Source organism: Scylla paramamosain, chromosome 16 (assembly GCF_035594125.1).
Source record: "Scylla paramamosain isolate STU-SP2022 chromosome 16, ASM3559412v1, whole genome shotgun sequence".
Classification (NCBI taxonomy): Eukaryota; Metazoa; Arthropoda; class Malacostraca; order Decapoda; family Portunidae; genus Scylla; species Scylla paramamosain.
Window position 1 is genome coordinate 20,846,266 of NC_087166.1, and position 19,995 is coordinate 20,866,260.

The window sequence follows — 19,995 nt, forward strand, 5'->3', positions numbered from 1 at the left end:
CTTTCAAGCCTATTGGAACAGTTCTCTGTATCAATTTCAAATATGACGATAACCGTCTTTCTAAACGGTGCTATGTGATATTTACATTTGGTATTGCTGCCAAAACTGCTCTTAAGGCAATAAATTATCTACATACTGGAGACACCAACTTTTCAGAGGCTGACATCCTTCATTTGTGTCTTGATAATGTTCAACAAGTGGCAAAGATGAAACAGTAACATGCTAACGTTTTATGGTTCTTATCTCTCTGAGCGTGTACAGATTGGTCCTTTTCTGTAAAGGCTCCTATGGATCATCCTTTACAATATTACTGGTGTAATGAGTTAGGTCACCAAAAGAAAACTATAAATTGTCCCCGGCGCGGTCACTGCTCTGCTGAGTGCCTGAGATGCTGATTGGGGTTTTGTTGTTGTTGGAATGATGAGGCGTTAACACAGTGGTCCAGTCCAAGTGTAACTCCAAATTTGTTGGGAGAAACTTCCCCTGTGTGACATATTAACACTGTTCAGGCTCCTTCAAGTGGAATTGTCGTGATTTGCATGGTTTCGAGAGGAGCTGAGTCTTTCTTTTCCTATCGCCTTTCTTTCTAGTGTGTGTGTCTGCAAGAGACAATGGTGGGAGACTCAATTCTTCCTGCTCCCTCCGTACATTGTGCATTTTATTTTTATTTTTATTTAGGATAAGGACACCACGGTGGCACTACAGTTTTGGTTCACAAAGATACACTTTACATTTATCTCGAACTGCAAATCTCACTACAGGCAACTGAATTTGAAATATCTTTAAACCAGTTTTATACAATGTGTATTATTTATGTGTCTTCCACCCGGTGTTCCTATCAAAAGGAGCGATCTTAATTTCCTCATGAGAGACTATCCCTCTCCTTTTCTTTTTTTGCTAGGAGATTTTAGTTGTTGCCACTTGCTGTGGGATGACAACACAGTCAACCCCAGAGATGTGTTATTTGTTTTTTTTATAGAGGATTAGGAGTTTGGGGTTTTGAATTCAGGAGATACAATGCATTTCCATAGTAAAACTGGTACTGTTACAATCATTAATATTTCTCTCAGATTTTATCAGATTTGTATGGTAGCGGCTATTTTCATATAATATTAGAATCGCTAGACTCTGAACCACGGCCTCGTATTCCCTGGTGGCATCTAGATAGACCTGATTGGCAGTTTTTTTTTTTTTTCTTTTTTACTCTAGCTAATCGTTCGCTGGCTGACTTTGATATCTCCGACGAAGCTGCGACATATTTTACTGATATATTACAATCTGCTGCTCTCCTATCCGTCCCTAAGACGAGTGGCCATTTTCCGATACGTCCAGTTCCTTGACAGAACAGCGATTGTTCTGCTGCTGTGTGGGCGAAGCGTGCTGCCTTCTCTCGTCTTTGCCGACATCGTGGAGGCCACCCTTTGACCTCAGTGCATGGCTGCCTTCCGAGCTCAAACTTGAGCGGTCTTCAGAATGCACAGTAAACTTAGAAGGACTGTCTCCTCAATATATATATATATATATATATATATATATATATATATATATATATATATATATATATATATATATATATATATATATATATATATATATATATATATATAAGAGGGTCATTGGTCAAGGCCAACAAAAATTGTGAACATAAAAAAGGCCTGCTTATTGCCAGTTCCCATAAAGAAGTCATATAGAATGGTAAAAAAAAAAAAAAAAAAAAGGAAGAAGAAGAAGAAGAAACATGATAAGTGTCTTGAAGCTTCCTTCTTGAAAAGTCCAAGTCATAGGAAGGAGGAAATACAGTAGCACGCAGGGAGTTCCATAATGATTGAGAATACTGATTAACTCTTGCATTAGAGAGAGGGACAGAATAGGGATGAGAGAAGGAGGAAACTCGTGCATCGAGGCCGCGGGAGGAGGGGAGGCATGCAGTAAACAGAATCAGAAGACCAGTTGGCTTGAAAACTGCGGTAGAAGACAATAAGAGATGCACCATTGCGGCGATAAGAAAGGGGCTGAAGAGTTAGAGGTGAGGGATTGATAAGAAGAAAAGCTTTCGCTTCCACCCTGTTTAAAATAGCAGCATAAGTTGAACCCCCACCCAAACATGTGAAACATATTCCATACATGGACAATAAGGACCCTGTATAGAGTTAGCAGCTAAGGGGATGAGAAAAACTGTCAGAGAAGACTCGGAGCGCCTAATTTCATAGAAGCTATTTTAGCTAGACGTGAGATGTGAAGTTTCCAGTTTAGATTATAAGTAAAGGGCAAATCGAGGATGTTCAGTGTACAAGAAGAGAAAAAGTGGATGTCATTGATGAAAAAGAGAGAGTTATCTGGAAGGTTGTGTCATGCTGATAGAGGGAGGAATTGAGTTTTTGGGTCATTGAACAATAGAAAGTTTGCTCTGATCTAAAATCAGAAATTTTAGAGAGATCAGACGTCAGGCGTTCTGTGAATTCCCTGTGTAAGTTGTTTATTTCTTAAAGGGTTGGACGTCTACGAAAAGACGTGGAAAAGTGCAGGGTGGTATCATCAACGTATAAGTGGATACAACAAGAAGTTTGATTTAGATCATTGATGAATAACAGGAAGCGAGTAGGTGACAGGACAAATCCCTGAGGAACACCACTGTTAATAGACATCAGAAAAGAACAGTGACCGTCTACCACAGCAGCAATACAATGATTCAGAGAGTAAACTTGAGATGAAGTTACAGAGAGAAAGATAAAAGCCATAGGAGGGTAGTTTGGAAATCAAAGCTTTGTGCCAGATTCGATCAAAAGCTTTTGAAATGCTTAAGGCAACAGCAAAAGTTCCACCAAAATCCCTAAAAGAGGATGACCAAGACTTGGTAAGGAAAGCCAGAAGATCACCAGTAGAACGAGTTCAACGGAACCCATACTGGCGATCAGATAGAAGGTTGTGAAGTGATAGATGTTTAAGAATCTGCCTATTGAGGATGGATTAAAAAAAAAAAAAAAACTCTAGAGAGACAGGAAATCAAAACAATAGGACGGTAGCTTGAGGGATTAGAGCGGTCATCCTTTTTAGGAACAAGTTGAATGTAGGCAAACTTCCAGCAAAAAGGAAAGGTAGATGTTAATAGAAGGAGTTGGAACAGTTTGACTAGGCAAGGTGGAAGCACAAAAGCAGTTTCGAAGAATAGTAGGGTTGACCCCATCAGGTCCATTAGCCTTTCGAGTGCTAAGCCCAGCTAGGGTATAGAAAACATCACTGCAAAGGATTTTAATTGGTAGCATGAAGTAGTCGGAAGAAACAAGCCCTGAATCATTCAAGGTCGAGTTATTAGCAAATGTTTGAGCAAAGAGTTCAGCATTAGAGATAGATGAGATGGAAATAGTGCCATCAGATTGAAATAAAGAAGGGGAAGATGAAGAAGTAAAGTTATTGGAGATGTTTTTGGCTAGGTGGCAAAAATCACAAGGGGAGTTAGATCTTGAAAAATTTGACACTTCCTATTAATGAAAGAATTTTTTGTTAGTTTAAAAACAGCATGATTCCAGGCAGAAATATAAAGTGCATGAGATTCAAGTGATGGGAGGCTCAACTACCCTTTGTGGGCCACCTCTCTATCATGTATGGCACAAAAATAGGTTGTGTTAAATCAAGGTTGCGAAGGTTGAGGAAACGAGAATGAGTGAGGAATGTACGCCTCCATTCCAAACACTATTAACTCTGCTATGCGCTCAGCACACAGAGAAAGGTCTCTGACACAGAAGCACAAGTCATTCCATTGAAAATCAACGTAATATCTCCTCAGGTTCTCCTCACTGGCAGAGCCAAAACGACAGAGGCACCTCCGCTTTGGTGGATCCTGAGGGATTGGAATGATAGCACTTAATACAGGTATAAGGTTGTGATCGGAGGAGCCCAATGGAGAAGATACTGTAGGGTGACACCTAGAGCAGAAAAATTAGAGGTAAGGAAAAGGTCAAGAATGTTGGATGTATCTCTAAGATGGTCAGGAATACGATTAGTGTGTTGCACCAGTTGCTCTAAGTCATGGAGGATAGAAAAGTTAAAGGCTAGTTCACCAGGATGGTCAGTGAAGGAAGAGGAAAGCCAAAGCTGGTGGTGAACATTGAAGTCCCAAAAGAATGGAGATCTCCGCAAGAGAGAAGAGAGTCAGGAAGAGCTCCACTTTGGAATTTAAGTAATCAAAGATTTTTTTTTTTTTATATAATCTGAGGAGTTAGGTGAGAGTTATACAGCACAGATAAATTCAGTTTGAAAGTGACTGTAGTCTGTAGGCAGGTGGTGGAAAATTTGGAAGATTCAAGAGCTAGGGCTTGAGAGACAGGTAAGTCATTGCGCACATATGCGTAACATCCAGCTTTGGATTGAAAATGAGGATAGAGAAAGTAGGAGAGAACAGTAAAGTGGTTGCTATCAGTTGCCTAAGACACCTGTGTTTTAGTGAGGAAAAGATGAGGTTTGGTAGAGGAGAGGTGGCGTTCTACAGATTGAAAATTAGATGTAAGGCCGCAAATGTTGCAAAAGTTGATGAGGAAAAAGTTGAGGGGATGTCAAGACACTTCGGGTTGATACCAGAAGAGAAGTCCGACCTGGGGACATTTTTGATACCTCCCCCATATATATATATATATATATATATATATATATATATATATATATATATATATATATATATATATATATATATATATATATATATATATATATATATATTTTTTTTTTATGTAGGAAGGATACTGGCCAAGGGCAACAAAAATCTAATAAAAAAAAATGCCCACTGAGATGCCAGTCCCATAAAAGGGTCAAAGCAGTGGTCAAAAATTGGTGGATAAGTGTCTTGAAACCTCCCTCTTGAAGGAATTCAAGTCATAGGAAGGTGGAAATACAGAAGCAGGCAGGGAGTTCCAGAGTTTACCAGAGAAAGGGATGAATGATTGAGAATACTGGTTAACTCTTGCGTTAGAGAGGTGGACAGAATAGGGGTGAGAGAAAGAAGAAAGTCTTGTGCAGCGAGGCCGCGGAAGGAGGGGAGGCATGCAGTTAGCAAGATCAGAAGAGCAGTTAGCATGAAAATAGCGGTAGAAAACAACTAGAGATGCAACATTGCGGCGGTGAGAGAGAGGCTGAAGACAGTCAGTTAGAGGAGAGGAGAGGAGTTGATGAGATGAAAAGCTTTTGATTCCACCCTGTCTAGAAGAGCAGTGTGAGTGGAACCCCCCCAGACATGTGAAGCACACTCCATACATGGACGGATAAGGCCCTTGTACAGAGTTAGCAGCTGGGGGGGTGAGAAAAACTGGCGGAGACGTCTCAGAACACCTAACTTCATAGAGGCTGTTTTAGCTAGAGATGAGATGTGAAGTTTCCAGTTCAGATTATAAGTAAAGGACAGACCGAGGATGTTCAGTGTAGAAGAGGGGGACAGTTGAGTGTCATTGAAGAAGAGGGGATAGTTGTCTGGAAGGTTGTGTCGAGTTGATAGATTGAGGAATTGAGTTTTTGAGGCATTGAACAATACCAAGTCTGCTCTGCCCCAATCAGAAATTTTAGAAAGATCAGAAGTCAGGCGTTCTGTGGCTTCCCTGCGTGATATGTTTACCTCCTGAAGGGTTGGACGTCTATGAAAAGACGTGGAAAAGTGCAGGGTGGTATCATCAGCGTAGGAGTGGATAGGACAAGAAGTTTGGTTTAGAAGATCATTAATGAATAATAAGAAGAGAGTGGGTGACAGGACAGAACCCTGAGGAACACCACTGTTAATAGATTTAGGAGAAGAACAGTGACCGTCTACCACAGCAGCAATAGAACGGTCAGAAAGGAAACTTGAGATGAAGTTACAGAGAGAAGGATAGAAACCGTAAGAGGGTAGTTTGGAAATCAAAGCTTTGTGCCAGACTCTATCAAAGGCTTTTGATATGTCCAAGGCAACAGCAAAAGTTTCACCAAAATCTCTAAAAGAGGATGACCAAGACTCAGTAAGGAAAGCCAGAAGATCACCAGTAGAGCGGCCTTGACGGAACCCATACTGGCGATCAGATAGAAGGTTGTGAAGTGATAGATGTTTAAGAATCTTCCTGTTGAGGATAGATTCAAAAACTTTAGATAAGCAGGAAATTAAAGCAATAGGACGGTAGTTTGAGGGATTAGAGCGGTCACCCTTTTTAGGAACAGGTTGAATGTAGGCAAACTTCCAGCAAGAAGGAAAGGTAGATGTTGACAGACAGAGCTGAAAGAGTTTGACTAGGCAAGGTGCAAGCACGGAGGCACAGTTTCGGAGAACAATAGGAGGGACCCCATCAGGTCCATAAGCCTTCCGAGGGTTTAGGCCAGCGAGGGCATGGAAAACATCATTGCGAAGAATTTTAATATGTGGCATGAAGTAGTCAGAGGGTGGAGGAGAGGGAGGAACAAGCCCAGAATCGTCCAAGATAGAGTTTTTAGCAAAGGTTTGAGCAAAGAGTTCAGCTTTAGAAATAGATGTGATAGCAGTGGTGCCATCTGGTTGAAGTAGAGGAGGGAAAGAAGAAGAAGCAAAGTTATTGGAGATATTTTTGGCTAGATGCCAGAAATCACGAGGGGAGTTAGATCTTGAAAGGTTTTGACATTTTCTGTTAATGAAGGAGTTTTTGGCTAGTTGGAGAACAGACTTAGCATGGTTCCGGGCAGAAATATAAAGTGCATGAGATTCTGGTGATGGAAGGCTGAAGTACCTTTTGTGGGCCACTTCTCTATCATGTATAGCACGAGAACAAGCTGTGTTAAACCAGAAGAAGTTTTATGACGAGAAAAAGAGTGAGGAATGTACGCCTCCATGCCAGACACTATCACCTCTGTTATGCGCTCAGCACACAAAGATGGGTCTCTGACACGGAAGCAGTAGTCATTCCAAGGAAAATCAGCAAAATACCTCCTCATGTCCCCCCAACTAGCAGAGGCAAAACGCCAGAGGCACCTTCGCTTAGGGGGATCCTGAGGAGGGATTGGAGTGATAGGACAAGATAAAGATATGAGATTGTGATCGGAGGAGCCCAACGGAGAAGAAAGGGTGACAGCATAAGCAGAAAGATTAGAGGTCAGGAAAAGGTCAAGAATGTTGGGCGTATCTCCAAGACGGTCAGGAATACGAGTAGGGTGTTACACCAATTGCTCTAGGTCATGGAGGATAGCAAAGTTGTAGGCTAGATCACCAGGATGGTGAACTAGCCTACAACTTTGCTATATATATATATATATATATATATATATATATATATATATATATATATATATATATATATATATATATATATATATATATATATATATATATATATATATATATATTTTTTTTTTTTTTTTTTTTTTATGTAGGAGGGACACTGGCCAAAGCGCAACAAAACCCAAATAAAAAATAGATAAAAAAAAAAAAAAGCCCACTGAGGTGCCAGTCCCAGAAAATGGTCCAAAGCAGTAGTCAAAAATTGAAGGATAAGCGTCTTGAAACCTCCCTCTTAAAGAGATTCAAGTCATGGGGAAGGTGGAAATACAGAAGCAGGCAAGGAGTTTCAGAGTTTACCAGAGAAAGGGATGAATGATTGAGAATACTGATTAACTCTTGCATTAGAGAGGTGGACAGAATAGGGATGAGAGAAAGAAGAAAGTCTTGTGCAGTGAGGCTGCGGGAGGAGGGGAGACATGCAGTTAGCATGATCGGAAGAGCAGTTATCATGAAAATAGCGGTAGAAGACAGCTAGAGATGCAACATTGCGGCGATGAGAGAGAGGCTGAAGACAGTCAGTTAGAGGAGAGGAGTTGATGAAACGAAAAGCTCTTGATTCCATCCTGTCTAGAAGAGCGGTATGAGTGGAACCCTCCCAGACATGTGAAGCATACTCCATACTTGAACGGATAAGGCCCTTGTACAGAGTTAGCAGCTGGGGGGGTGAGAAAACCTGGCGGAGACATCTGAAAACGTCTAACTTCATAGAAGCTGTTTTAGCTAGAGATAATATGTGAAATTTCCAGTTCAGATTATAAGTAAAGGACAGACCGAGGATGTTCAGTGTAGAAGATGGGGACAGTTGAGTACCATTGAAGAAGAGGGGATGGTTGTCTGGAAGGTTGTGTCGAGTTGATAGATTGAGGAATTGAGTTTTTGAGGCACTGAACAATACCAAGTTTGCCCTGCCCCAATCAGAAATTTTAGAAAAATCAGAAGTCACGCGTTCTGTGGCTTCCTGGTGTGACCTGTTTACTTCCTGAAACTGGCACATCAAAATATGTTCTGTAAGCTTCACACATTTTTCCAGATGCTGTCATAGAGAACTTCTTTGCTCTTGTCTTGATGAGCTGACCACATGTGTAACAGAATGCACCTAGAGAATGATTGCAACCTCTTGATGTCATTTCACCTCTTGTGATGTGTCTTTTCAGGCAGCCAAAGCAAAACTGATTGGTGGTCTGCAAGGCCATACTTTTATATTGTCAAGCAGTACTCTAAAATATTCTTAGTCTTTGTAGAATGTGCTCCAGAATGTTCTCAATCTTTCTAGAATATTCTTGAACCTACTTTAGAATATTCTGAATCATTCTAGAAAATTCTTGTAGATTCTAGAAAATTCTTGATACTTCTACATATTTCTACTGTATTCTAGAAAGTTATAGAATATTCTGGAAATGTTTACATTGAATAGAATGTTCTAAAATGTCCTGGAAACTTCTAAAAGTGTCGGTAGAACATTCTGGAAGATTAGAGATTTCTGAAATGTAAGCAAATTCTTCTAAATATGAGAAATTTCTCGCTAGATCTGGTCAGTTCAAGAATTATCTTATTAAAATTTAAAATCTTTAGAACACTTTATACTTTTTTTATTTTATTGTTTTAACTTATTTGCAACATTCCAAAATCAATTATATAAGCAAGTGAGATTTTGCAAAGGTCTTTACCTGACATGAAAACCAATAGTAACCCATACTATAATGAAAAAAGGCAAAAATGTAAATTCATTGTTCTAACCACAAAAGCAAAGTTTTAGGATCAAAACTTTTTTTTTTTTTCTATTTTGTTTAGATGGAAATAACTGGAAAGTTATGGTTTGGGGCCAAGGACACGGCAAAAGTGAAATTTTGTTACATAGTGTAATCTATCTAGAATACTCCACACGATGGCAAGGTAAGTATTTTTTGTGTGAAGAATCATCGTGAAATATAATGACTACAGATTTAATTAATTTTCCTCACATTCTATTTATAATGAATATATTAGCATTATATTCGCTGCTCTTTATGACCTATTCTGTGACATTTTATATCCTCATCCCTCCTTTTGAGATCTCAAGTTTGCCCTGTACCGAGAAAATTTAAGACATGAAATCCACCCGCCGTTTAAGGGTTAAGTACAGCACTGTATCAGTTAGATCTCGTCTCGCCTTGCCAGATCGAAAATATAACACCCATCCATTGTGCCATCGTCAGTGAGCGGCTAATCCCTCCACGAGGACATGACCCCAAGACTACACTCACAAGCCCTCAACGCATTCCTACTTCATTACTACAGTACTCCATTACCACCAGTTATTTTTGTCACTCATCACAGACTTACATCTTATAAACTCAGCTTACCTGCTTAAACAAGCAGCATGCCACCTCCACATAAGATCACGGATGTCACACTAAGTGAGTTTGTGAGGTAATTTCAACTGCCTCAGCTCTACAGTACATGTACTGGATAAGTCACTGTCGCGTTAATTAAGCTTGCTTACTGTCTCATGTTACATATTTATTTCAGAGCCAGCCCTCCCCCTTCTCTCAGTGTACATAAACTCATCAAAGCAATTTCTACATGATGTAATTATAATTCATCTTTATATAAATCCACAGTTCCAATTACAATTATGATTAGGAAAAACAAATTGTAATTACAATTATCCTAAAAATTTGTAATTGACTATATTTCAATTTAATTACAAATACAATTACTCCAAGCCTAGTGAACGGTGTGTGCCGCAAATAGAATTGTATTCTGCCTATAGTGACCTACAAGTCACGAGATAACTGCGCCCTGTTCTCTGAGAAAATATATACCTGTGTTGTGTATACGAGTACAGTAGTCTTCGCCAGTCCTTCTTGCCTCGCGCTTCACTTCTACGCTGATCCTTGACAGTTGCTTCCACCTGCATCGTGGCACCTGGTAACGGGGGTGAGTGCTGTCCTGACTACTCCATGTAAGTTCCTGCTTGCGCGGTTAAGAGTGTTACTTGTAGCTGGTTGGCTGTGGATGGCAGTGTAAGTGGTGGCTGCCGCAACAATTGAAGTCAGGAGTGGGATATTTTCTGATACACTGAATGCACTATGTCGTGGTGACTCGTGGTTGTGCCGGGAAAGATGCCATAGCGTGGGTGAGATTGTGAAAATAGTGACCAGAAACTAAATGAGTTGATGAACATGATGGCAGTGACGGCACAGAGTGTAAACCAGAAAATAGACACGCAGGTCCTGAGGATGGACGAACAAGCTACGAGAACAAGTGATCAGATACAGAACTTGTGGGAAGTACAGCAAAACGGATTAATGACATTAGCGAAGGGGGACCAACAGCTCATGACTGAACAGTGCACGAGTCTTCAGGATGAGCTGGTGCAACAGCTGGGCGAAGTAAAAGCGGAGACTGAGGGAAACGTGCAAGCCGCAGTGTAGCGGATGGAGGAGTTGTGTGAGGAAGTGACCAGGCTTCAGGTCAGCATTCTTCAGCGAGAGAAGAGGCAGGCTGCCAGTGCCGACTTGGATTGACATGCCTGCATGTCCTGTGCTGAACGTTTCTTGTGTGCGTAGCCCAGTGTGATGACCAGAAAGGTTACTCTTAGAAAGAGCATGTCAGCTGTGGTTGCCTTGTACAAGGCAGACTTTCCAATCAAGCAGATATCGGCTCAGACAGACGTGAACCAGTAAGTGTGTGTTTGTCAGAAGATGGTGAAGCGATTTGTTAAGGAGGGAGCACAGGACCTGCCTGCACCCCGTCCCTGGGGTGCAGGCCCAAATTAATATCCACAAATATACATAAAGTGATTGCTATGCTCCAAAAAGAGCACCAAAGAATTAGTATCGATTGTTTAGCTAACGACATCTATTTTAATAAGTTAGTAAAAACTAAATTACATTAGACTACCATGTGTGGCTTTCATAAAAAAAAAATAAAATAAAATAAATAAATAAATAAATAAATAAATAAATAATAAAAAAAAAAAACTCAGCAGCTATGAAAGCACTTAAAAAAATAAAGTCAAGGTGAACACTAAGACTATAAAGTTATATAAGGTCAGCCAGACAATTTCAGGAAGGCGTCAGACAAGGTAATACCATTCCTCCAACACCTTTTTTCTTCTTTTCAGAGTTTGAGGAACTTTCTAACAATTTGGACAGGGTTAATTAAGATTAAGTTAAGATTAAGATTAGTGGAGAATACATAACTATTATCAAACCTACCAATTATATTGTTCTGATGACTGGATCTACAAAAATTCATATCAATGCGAATACTCAAAATTATTCCTGATTTATCAACTCTCTTCCTCCACACAAAACTACAAGCACCTAATAACACACACACCCTTCACTCAAAAATTTTAAAATCATCATGGCGACTCCTACACCAGCCTCGGAGTCCCCATCTGGGGAGGGGACCATAAATGTCCCCAGGTCGGACTGCCTTTCTGTCGACGACCCTAAGTGTCTTGACACCCCCCCTCAACTTTTTCTTCATTAACTTCTGCAACATTCGCGGTCTAAGATCTAATTTTCAATCTGTAGAACACCACCTCTCCTCTTCTAAACCTCATCTTCTTTTCCTCACTGAAACTCAGGTGTCTGAGGCAACTGACAGTAGCCCCTTTTCTGTTCCCTCCTTCTTTCTCTATCCTCATTTTCGATCCAAAGCTGGATGCTGCGTTTATGTGCGCAATGACTTAACCTGCTCTCGTGCCCACGCTCTTGAATCTTCCGAGTTTTCCACCATCTGGCTACGACTACAGTCACTCTCATACTAAATTTATCTGTGCTGTATACCTCTCACCTAACTCCTCTGATTATAAGAAATTCTTTGACTACTTAACTTCCAAAGCGGAGCACATTCTGACCCTCTTCCCTTTTGCAGAGATCTCCATTCTTGGAGACTTCAATGTTCACCACCAGCTTTGGCTTTCCTCTCCCTTCACTGACCATCCTGGTGAACTAGCCTACAACTTTGCTATCCTCCATGACCTAGAGCAATTGGTGCAACACCTTACTCGTATTCCTGACCGTCTTGGAGATACGCCCAACATTCTTGACCTTTTTCCTAACCTCTAATCCTGCTTATGCTGTCACCCTTTCTTCTCCGTTGAGCTCCTCCGATCACAATCTCATATCTTTATCTTGTCCTATCGCTCCAATCCCTCCTCAGGATCCCCCTAAGCGAAGGTGCCTCTGGCGTTTTGCCTCTGCTAGTTAGGGGGACCTGAGGAGGTATTTTGCTGATTTTCCTTGGAATGACTACTGCTTCCGTGTCAGAGACCCGTCTTTGTGTGCTGAGCGCATAACAGAGGTGATAGTGTCTGGCATGGAGGCGTACATTCCTCACTCTTTTTCTTGTCCTAAACCTTCTAAACCTTGGTTTAACACAGTTTGTTCTCGTGCTATACATGATAGAGAGGTGGCCCATAAAAGGTACTTAAGCCTTCCATCACCAGAATCTCATGCACTTTATATTTCTGCCCGGAACCATGCCAAGTCTGTTCTGTAACTAGCCAAAAACTCCTACATTAACAGAAAATGTCAAAACCTTTCAAGATCTAACTCCCCTCGTGATTTCTGGCATCTAGGCAAAAATATCTCCAATAACTTTGCTTCTTCTTCTTTCCCTGCTCTATTTCAACCTGATGGCACCACTGCTATCACATCTATTTTTAAAGCTGAACTCTTCGCTCAAACCTTTGCTAAAAACTCTATCTTGGACGATTCTGGGCTTGTTCCTCCCTCTCCTCCACCCTCTGACTACTTCATGCCACGTATTAAAATTCTTTGTGCTCTATTTCAACCTGATGGCACCACTGCTATAACATCTATTTTTAAAGCTGAACTCTTCGCTCAAACTTTTGCTAAAAACTCTATCTTGGACGATTCTGGGCTTGTTCCTCCCTCTCCTCCACCCTCTGACTACTTCATGCCACGTATTAAAATTCTTCGCAATGATGTTTTCCATGCCTTCGCTGGTCTAAACCCTCGGAAGGCTTATGGACCTGATGGGGTCCCTCCTATTGTTCTCCGAAACTGTGCCTCCGTGCTTGCACCTTGCCTAGTCAAACTCTTTCAGCTCTGTCTGTCAACATCTACCTTTCCTTCTTGCTGGAAGTTTACCTACATTCAACCTGTTCCTAAAAAGGGTGACCGATCTAATCCCTCAAACTACCGTCCTATTGCTTTAATTTCCTGCCTATCTAAAGTTTTTTAATCTATCCTCAACAGGAAGATTCTTAAACATCTATCACTTCACAACCTTCTATCTGATCGCCAGTATGGGTTCCGTCAAGGCCGCTCTACTGGTGATCTTCTGGCTTTCCTTACTGAGTCTTGGTCATCCTCTTTTAGAGATTTTGGTGAAACTTTTCCTATTGCCTTGGACATATCAAAAGCTTTTGATAGAGTCTGGCACAAAGCTTTGATTTCCAAACTACCCTCCTACGGTTTCTATCCTTCTCTCTGTAACTTCATCTCAAGTTTCCCTTCTGACCGTTCTATTGCTGCTGTGGTAGACGGTCACTGTTCTTCTCCTAAATTTATTAACAGTGGTGTTCCTCAGGGTTCTGTCCTGTCACCCACTCTCTTCTTATTATTCATTAATGATCTTTTAAACAAACTTCTTGTCCTATCCACTCCTATGCTGATGATACCACCCTGCACTTTTCCACGTCTTTTCATAGACTTCCAACCCTTCAGGAGGTAAATATATCACGCAGGGAAGCCACAGAACGCTTGACTTCTGATCTTTCTAAAATTTCTGATTGGGGCAGAGCAAACTTGGTATTGTTCAATGCCTCAAAAACTCAATTCCTCCATCTATCAACTCGACACAACCTTCCAGACAACTATCCCCTCTTCTTCAATGACACTCAACTGTCCCCCTCTTCTACACTGAACATCCTCGGTCTGTCCTTTACTTATAATCTGAACTGGAAACTTAACATCTCATCTCTACCTAAAACAGCTTTTATGAAGTTAGGCGTTATGAGACATCTCCCCCAGTTTTTCTCACCCCCCCCCCCCAGCTGCTAACTCTGTACAAGGGCCTTATCCGTCCATGTATGGAATATGCTTCCTTGTCTGGGGGGGTTCCACTCATACTGGTCTTCTAGACAGGGTGGAATCAAAAGCTTTTCGTCTCATCAACTCCTCTCCTCTAACTGACTGTCTTCAGCCCCTCTCTCACCGCCGCAATGTTGCATCTCTAGCTGTCTTCTACCGCTATTTTCATGCTAACTGCTCTTCTGATCTTGGTAACTGCATGCCTCCCCTCCTCCCACGGCCTCGCTGCACAAGACTTTCTTCTTTCTCTCACCCCTATTCTGTCCATCTCTCTTTCTATCACCCCTATTCTGTCCACCTCTCTAACGCAAGAGCTAACCAGTATTCTCAATCATTCATCCCTTTCTCTGGTAAACTCTGGAACTCCCTGCCTGCTTCTGTATTTCCACCTTCCTATGACTTGAATTCCTTCAAGAGGGAAGTTTCAAGACACTTATTCATCAATTTTTGACCACTGCTTTGACCCTTTTATGGGACTGGCATTTCAGTGGGCATTTTTTTATTAGATTTTTGTTGCCCTTGGCCAGTGTCCTTCCTACATAAAAAATAAATAAATAAATAAATAAAAAATAAATGATAACTCAATCTAGGATACATTAGGTATTTTATATATATATATATATATATATATATATATATATATATATATATATATATATATATATATATATATATATATATATATATATATATATATTAAATAGTTTTGGACCAATTAAAAGTTAATAAAATGTTTTTTTTCTATATGTATATATATTTTTTTTGCTATTTTTTCTCTCTCAAACAAGAAAAACAAAAAAGGGGTTAACCACGTTTAGTAGGTGGGAGGATAGGAACTCAGCTTTTTTTCTCTCCGTAGCTAATCGGGTCTCACAAAATAGTACCCTATGATCATGAAGAACGTGACTACTTTAAGGAAGATATGATCAGTTCAGTGAGGGATTTACAGTAAAAAACAGTTAACTTTCGTTCTCATTAGAATGGTTACAACATGCCATGAAGGTTTATTTTCTCAATGTCAATCTTGGCTAATTTTCTAAAAATCAAGCTGGGGTGAGTGATCAAGAAGATAAAAGATTACATTACAATATGAAAGCAAATGAGGACCGATACCAAAGATGGAATATTCGCATAAAAGCTGAATTCCGTTGGAGCAATAAACAAGATATTGGAAATAAGATACTCTATAATATCTTACAAACAAAAATTTGTTCCATGAGGGCAGACGACGTCATGTACTGACATCAGTCTAAGTAAATAAAGTAAACCACTTTTGACGCTGTTTGGGGACCGGCACCGCAGTGGGCCTTTTATATATATATAGAGAGAGAGAGAGAGAGAGAGAGAGAGAGAGAGAGAGAGAGAGAGAGAGAGAGAGAGAGAGAGAGAGAGAGAGAGAGAGAGAGAGAGAGATGAAGTAAGCAGGGATACACCGGACTTCCTTCTTCGTTATTGCAACGTTTCATCTTCACAGAAGGCATCACCAGGCAAAAAAAAATTGAAAATAAGTACAAAGACAGAAAAATCATAGCAGCCACCAGAAGGTTGCTACTCTGTTTTTATTTTATCCTTAGTGTGATTTTTCTGTCTTTGTACTTATTTTAATCAATTCTTTTAGCCTGATGATAGTTTCTGTGAAGGTGACACGTTGCAATAAATGAAGAAGTCTGGTGTATCCCTGCTTACCTCATCTACAACTCGGAACCTGTTCTAATATATATATATATATATATATATATATATATATATATATATATATATATATATATATATATATATATATATATATATATATATATATATATATATATATATATATATATATATATATATATATATATATATATATATATATATATATATATATATATATATATATATATATATATATAAAACGCACAAGAACCAAACGTATACATCCAAACAAAAGTCAGTAATAATCTTTATAAATATCAATTTTTTTTTTTTTATTGCAGTTACCTGCTACCAATGAAGAGAAGAGGAGGAAGATAGATGAAGTTGCAAAAGCTGACACGATGAGAGCAAAACTGTATATGGCACCCATCACTACCGCAACCTTGCGCCAACCGAATGCCACCACCAGGGGGTCCACAAAGGCGCTTATGATGCTGGAAATCACGAGTCCAAGGCAATAGATCCAGGAAATGAAGGTGGTAGATGTGCCCATTTCCAACAGGAATTCGGAATACAGCATGCCGAAGTTGTAAGCGGTGAGTCCTACCAGAAACTGAAGTGCCAAGTAAAACAAAAAATGTTAATACAAAAGCAATGTATACAACAACAAATCTTATAAAGTACCTATTAGCAAAGTAAATGTCAAATTTTGCATTCTTTTTATTCGTTGTTCTAATGTTCATTCCACTGTCGTGTTTATTATTGCATGTGATGCACGAGAATGGAGACAATAATTTGTTCAGGAAACATAATTTATGATATCCTGGTAAAATAAGAATAAATGATCCCTTTTACTGTTGCGTGTTTTTCAACAGAAATTTTATAATGCATCTTATTGGTATTCCTACTCCATTTCTTGTGTTGTAAATGTGAAGAAAGGAAGAAAAAAGAAACACATTCACTGAATGATAGGACACCATTCTTGCGGTGTCAAAAGCTTCCTACTTTGAGGAGTTGGCATAGGTTAATGCACGAACATCTTTTCTCCCTTTCTTTGAGACAAATAACTTGAAATACCTTCTTTCACACTTTTTTTTTTTTTTTTCAAACTTACCCACGTGGCAAAAGCAGCGATGGCGATCACCCAACCCCAACCTCCATCTGGGGCTGTGTACTCGACGCCCACTGTTTGCTTTGCTGCCACCAAATTCTCAGCTTTGTCTTTTTGGAAGTCCTCAATCACTTTTTTACTAAAGTCAAAAGAAATATCGGTGTCTCCCGTAGCTAATCCAGGATTAATATGGCCATTGCATAACACTGGTACACCCTCCAGTTTCATATTTGAAATGTTCTGTTAGAATATCTACAAAGAAATCACTTTAACGAGACACACTTCTCTCGATTTTTACTGTGAACCTTTAGTACATTACAAATATCCTTTCGTGTACACATGCGTAGTTCAAATGAACATTTTGAATTGGCTCAGCTGCTCATCGCATTCCAGGTGTAGTAACACAGCTACAAGTGTCGAAATAACAAGCGAGGTGTCTGTGTGGAATGAATGTTTGATGATTTAATGCCTGTTTCTATCCCTCAATACACATACACACACATGTCTAACAGTAGATTTTACGCGTTACAGCTGTGTGCGTGAGTGGATGTGTGCATGTGTGTGCGTGTGTGTGTGTGTGTGTGTGTATATATATATATATATATATATATATATATATATATATATATATATATATATATATATATATATATATATATATATATATATATATATATATAAGAACACAAGAAATAAGGGAAGCTGCAAGAAGCGACCAGGCTTACACGTGGCAGTCGCTGTATGAAATATACCTACCTATTTCCACCTATGATCCCCATCCATAAACTCGTCTAATCTCTTAATTAAAGCTCCCTAATGTCTTAGCACTAGCAACATGATAACTGAGTCCGTTCCACTCACCTACCACTCTATTTGAGAACCAATTTCTTCCTATCTCTTTCCTAAACCTAAATTATTCAAGCTTGAATCCGTTATTTCTTGTTCTATCCTGGTTGCTAATCTTAAGAATTTTGCTTACATCTCCCTTGTTATAACCCTTATACCACTTAAAGACTTCTATTAGGTCCCCTCTTAACCTACGTCTCTCTAAAGAATGTAAATCTAACACCTTTAATCTCGCCTCGTAAGGAATACTCCTCATCCCCTGTATCCTTTTAGTCATTCTCCTCTGTACTGATTCTAATAGACCTATATCTTTCATGTAATGTGGGAACCAGAACTGCACAGCGTAGTCTAGATGAAGTCTGACCAGCACCAAGTATAAATTTAATATTACTTCCGGCCTTCTACTTTTAACACTACTAAAAATTAATCCTAATACCCTATTTTCCGTGTTTCTGGCCTCTATGCATTGTTTTCCTAGACGGAGTTCAGAGCTAACTATAACTCCTAAATCTTTCTCGTGCCTTGTACTACCAGAGTTTCGTTGTTCAATGTGTACCTACTGTGTGGGTTTTCCCTACCTACGCTAAGTACTATGCATTTGTTGATATTAAACTGCATTTGCCATCCGTCCGTCCATTCATTCATCCTATCTAAATCTGCCTGCAAGGCGATGGCATCCGATTCTGTCCTAATTAATCTACCTACCTTTGTGTCATCCGCAAATTTACTGACATCACTACTAATTCCACTATCCAAGTCATTGATATATATTAAAAAACAACAATGTCCCTAATACTGATTCCTGTGGTACCTCACTAATTGCATGACCCCACTCAGATATATATATATATATATATATATATATATATATATATATATATATATATATATATATATATATATATATATATATATATATATATATATATATATATATATATATATATATATATATATATATATATATATATATATATATATATATATATATATATATATATATATATAGATAGATAGATAGATAGATAGATAGATAGATAGATAGATAGATAGATAGATAGATAGATAGATAGATAGATAGATAGATAGATAGATAGATAGATAGATAGACAGATAGATAGATAGATAGATAGATAGATAGATAGATAGGTAGATAGATAGATAGTTTATTGCCCACAGCAACATTACATAGGCACGATAATTTTTTTAACATAAATGGTCCATCATAAGTCTATAGTAATAAGATAAAATATTAATTTTCTGCAGTATAACACATAAAATCATTAAACAATCATACATCACACACCCTTTGAAACAATTTAACAAATGTTTAAAAATTTGTAAATAAAAATAGTAGGTAAACCTAACAGAATTAAATAGGCAATAATCAAAGCATCACTCCTCATTCTTGCTACACAAAAGATATAAAATAAGACACTATCTCTAAAGATTCTAAATAGAGTAAAGAATAAACAAAATGTCATTTCGCGCTTTCTAAAAGAGAAAAAAAACTGACCTAAATCAATAACTCTAAAATTCTCTAAATAAACCTAAAATCTTCAGTCATCCCTTACGCGCGCTACATTAAAATATTTAAATAAGAAAAGATCCATAGCTTTCATACAACAAGGAAATGAACCTAAATATGGATAATAAAATATTTACCAACATATAAGCGTCTTCTCTCAAGCGTAGATGTCTAAGATCTGCCCAATTATTTTGCATGTAGATTCGTGACTGAAAGTGTGACTGAAAAGATCCTGAAATGTGTAAAAGTTATGTGAGTCCCGCAGATGTTGATTGAGTGTGCAGTGCTGGACAACGTGCACCTCCGTCTGTTATCTGTATGTCTATACACACCCGCTCCTCCAGCGGCAGGCGGCCATGCTCCCTCCTGCTCCACATGCCCACTGCCACCGCCAGAGAGTGGCTCGACACTCTGAACCGTGTGAAGGTTACGCGGTGTCTTTCAAGCACGTTTTGCTGCTTTAAATTGATCGGGTGAGCACACAAACTTGGGTTTATCTCAAAATAGGTGATGCGTTTAGAGGATTTAGTTTCGTATCGTGTACTCCAATCCTCTCATTCCA

At 39.0% G+C, this 19,995-nt stretch overlaps 1 protein-coding gene across 2 annotated transcripts in view; it reads right to left on the minus strand.

Moving 5' to 3' along the window:
- LOC135108123 (monocarboxylate transporter 13-like) overlaps positions 1 to 17,406 on the minus strand; it is a 37,977-nt gene extending 20,571 nt beyond the window's left edge. For both annotated transcript variants that reach the window (XM_064018823.1, XM_064018822.1), the window contains exons 1-2: positions 17,063 to 17,406; positions 16,294 to 16,561 (exon numbers count right to left, since the gene is read on the minus strand). In XM_064018823.1, the coding sequence (XP_063874893.1) occupies positions 16,294 to 16,561; positions 17,063 to 17,287 (493 nt within the window). In that variant the 5' untranslated portion in view covers positions 17,288 to 17,406. The remainder of the gene's footprint in view (positions 1 to 16,293; positions 16,562 to 17,062) is intronic.
- Between the last annotated feature and the right edge of the window lie 2,589 nt (positions 17,407 to 19,995).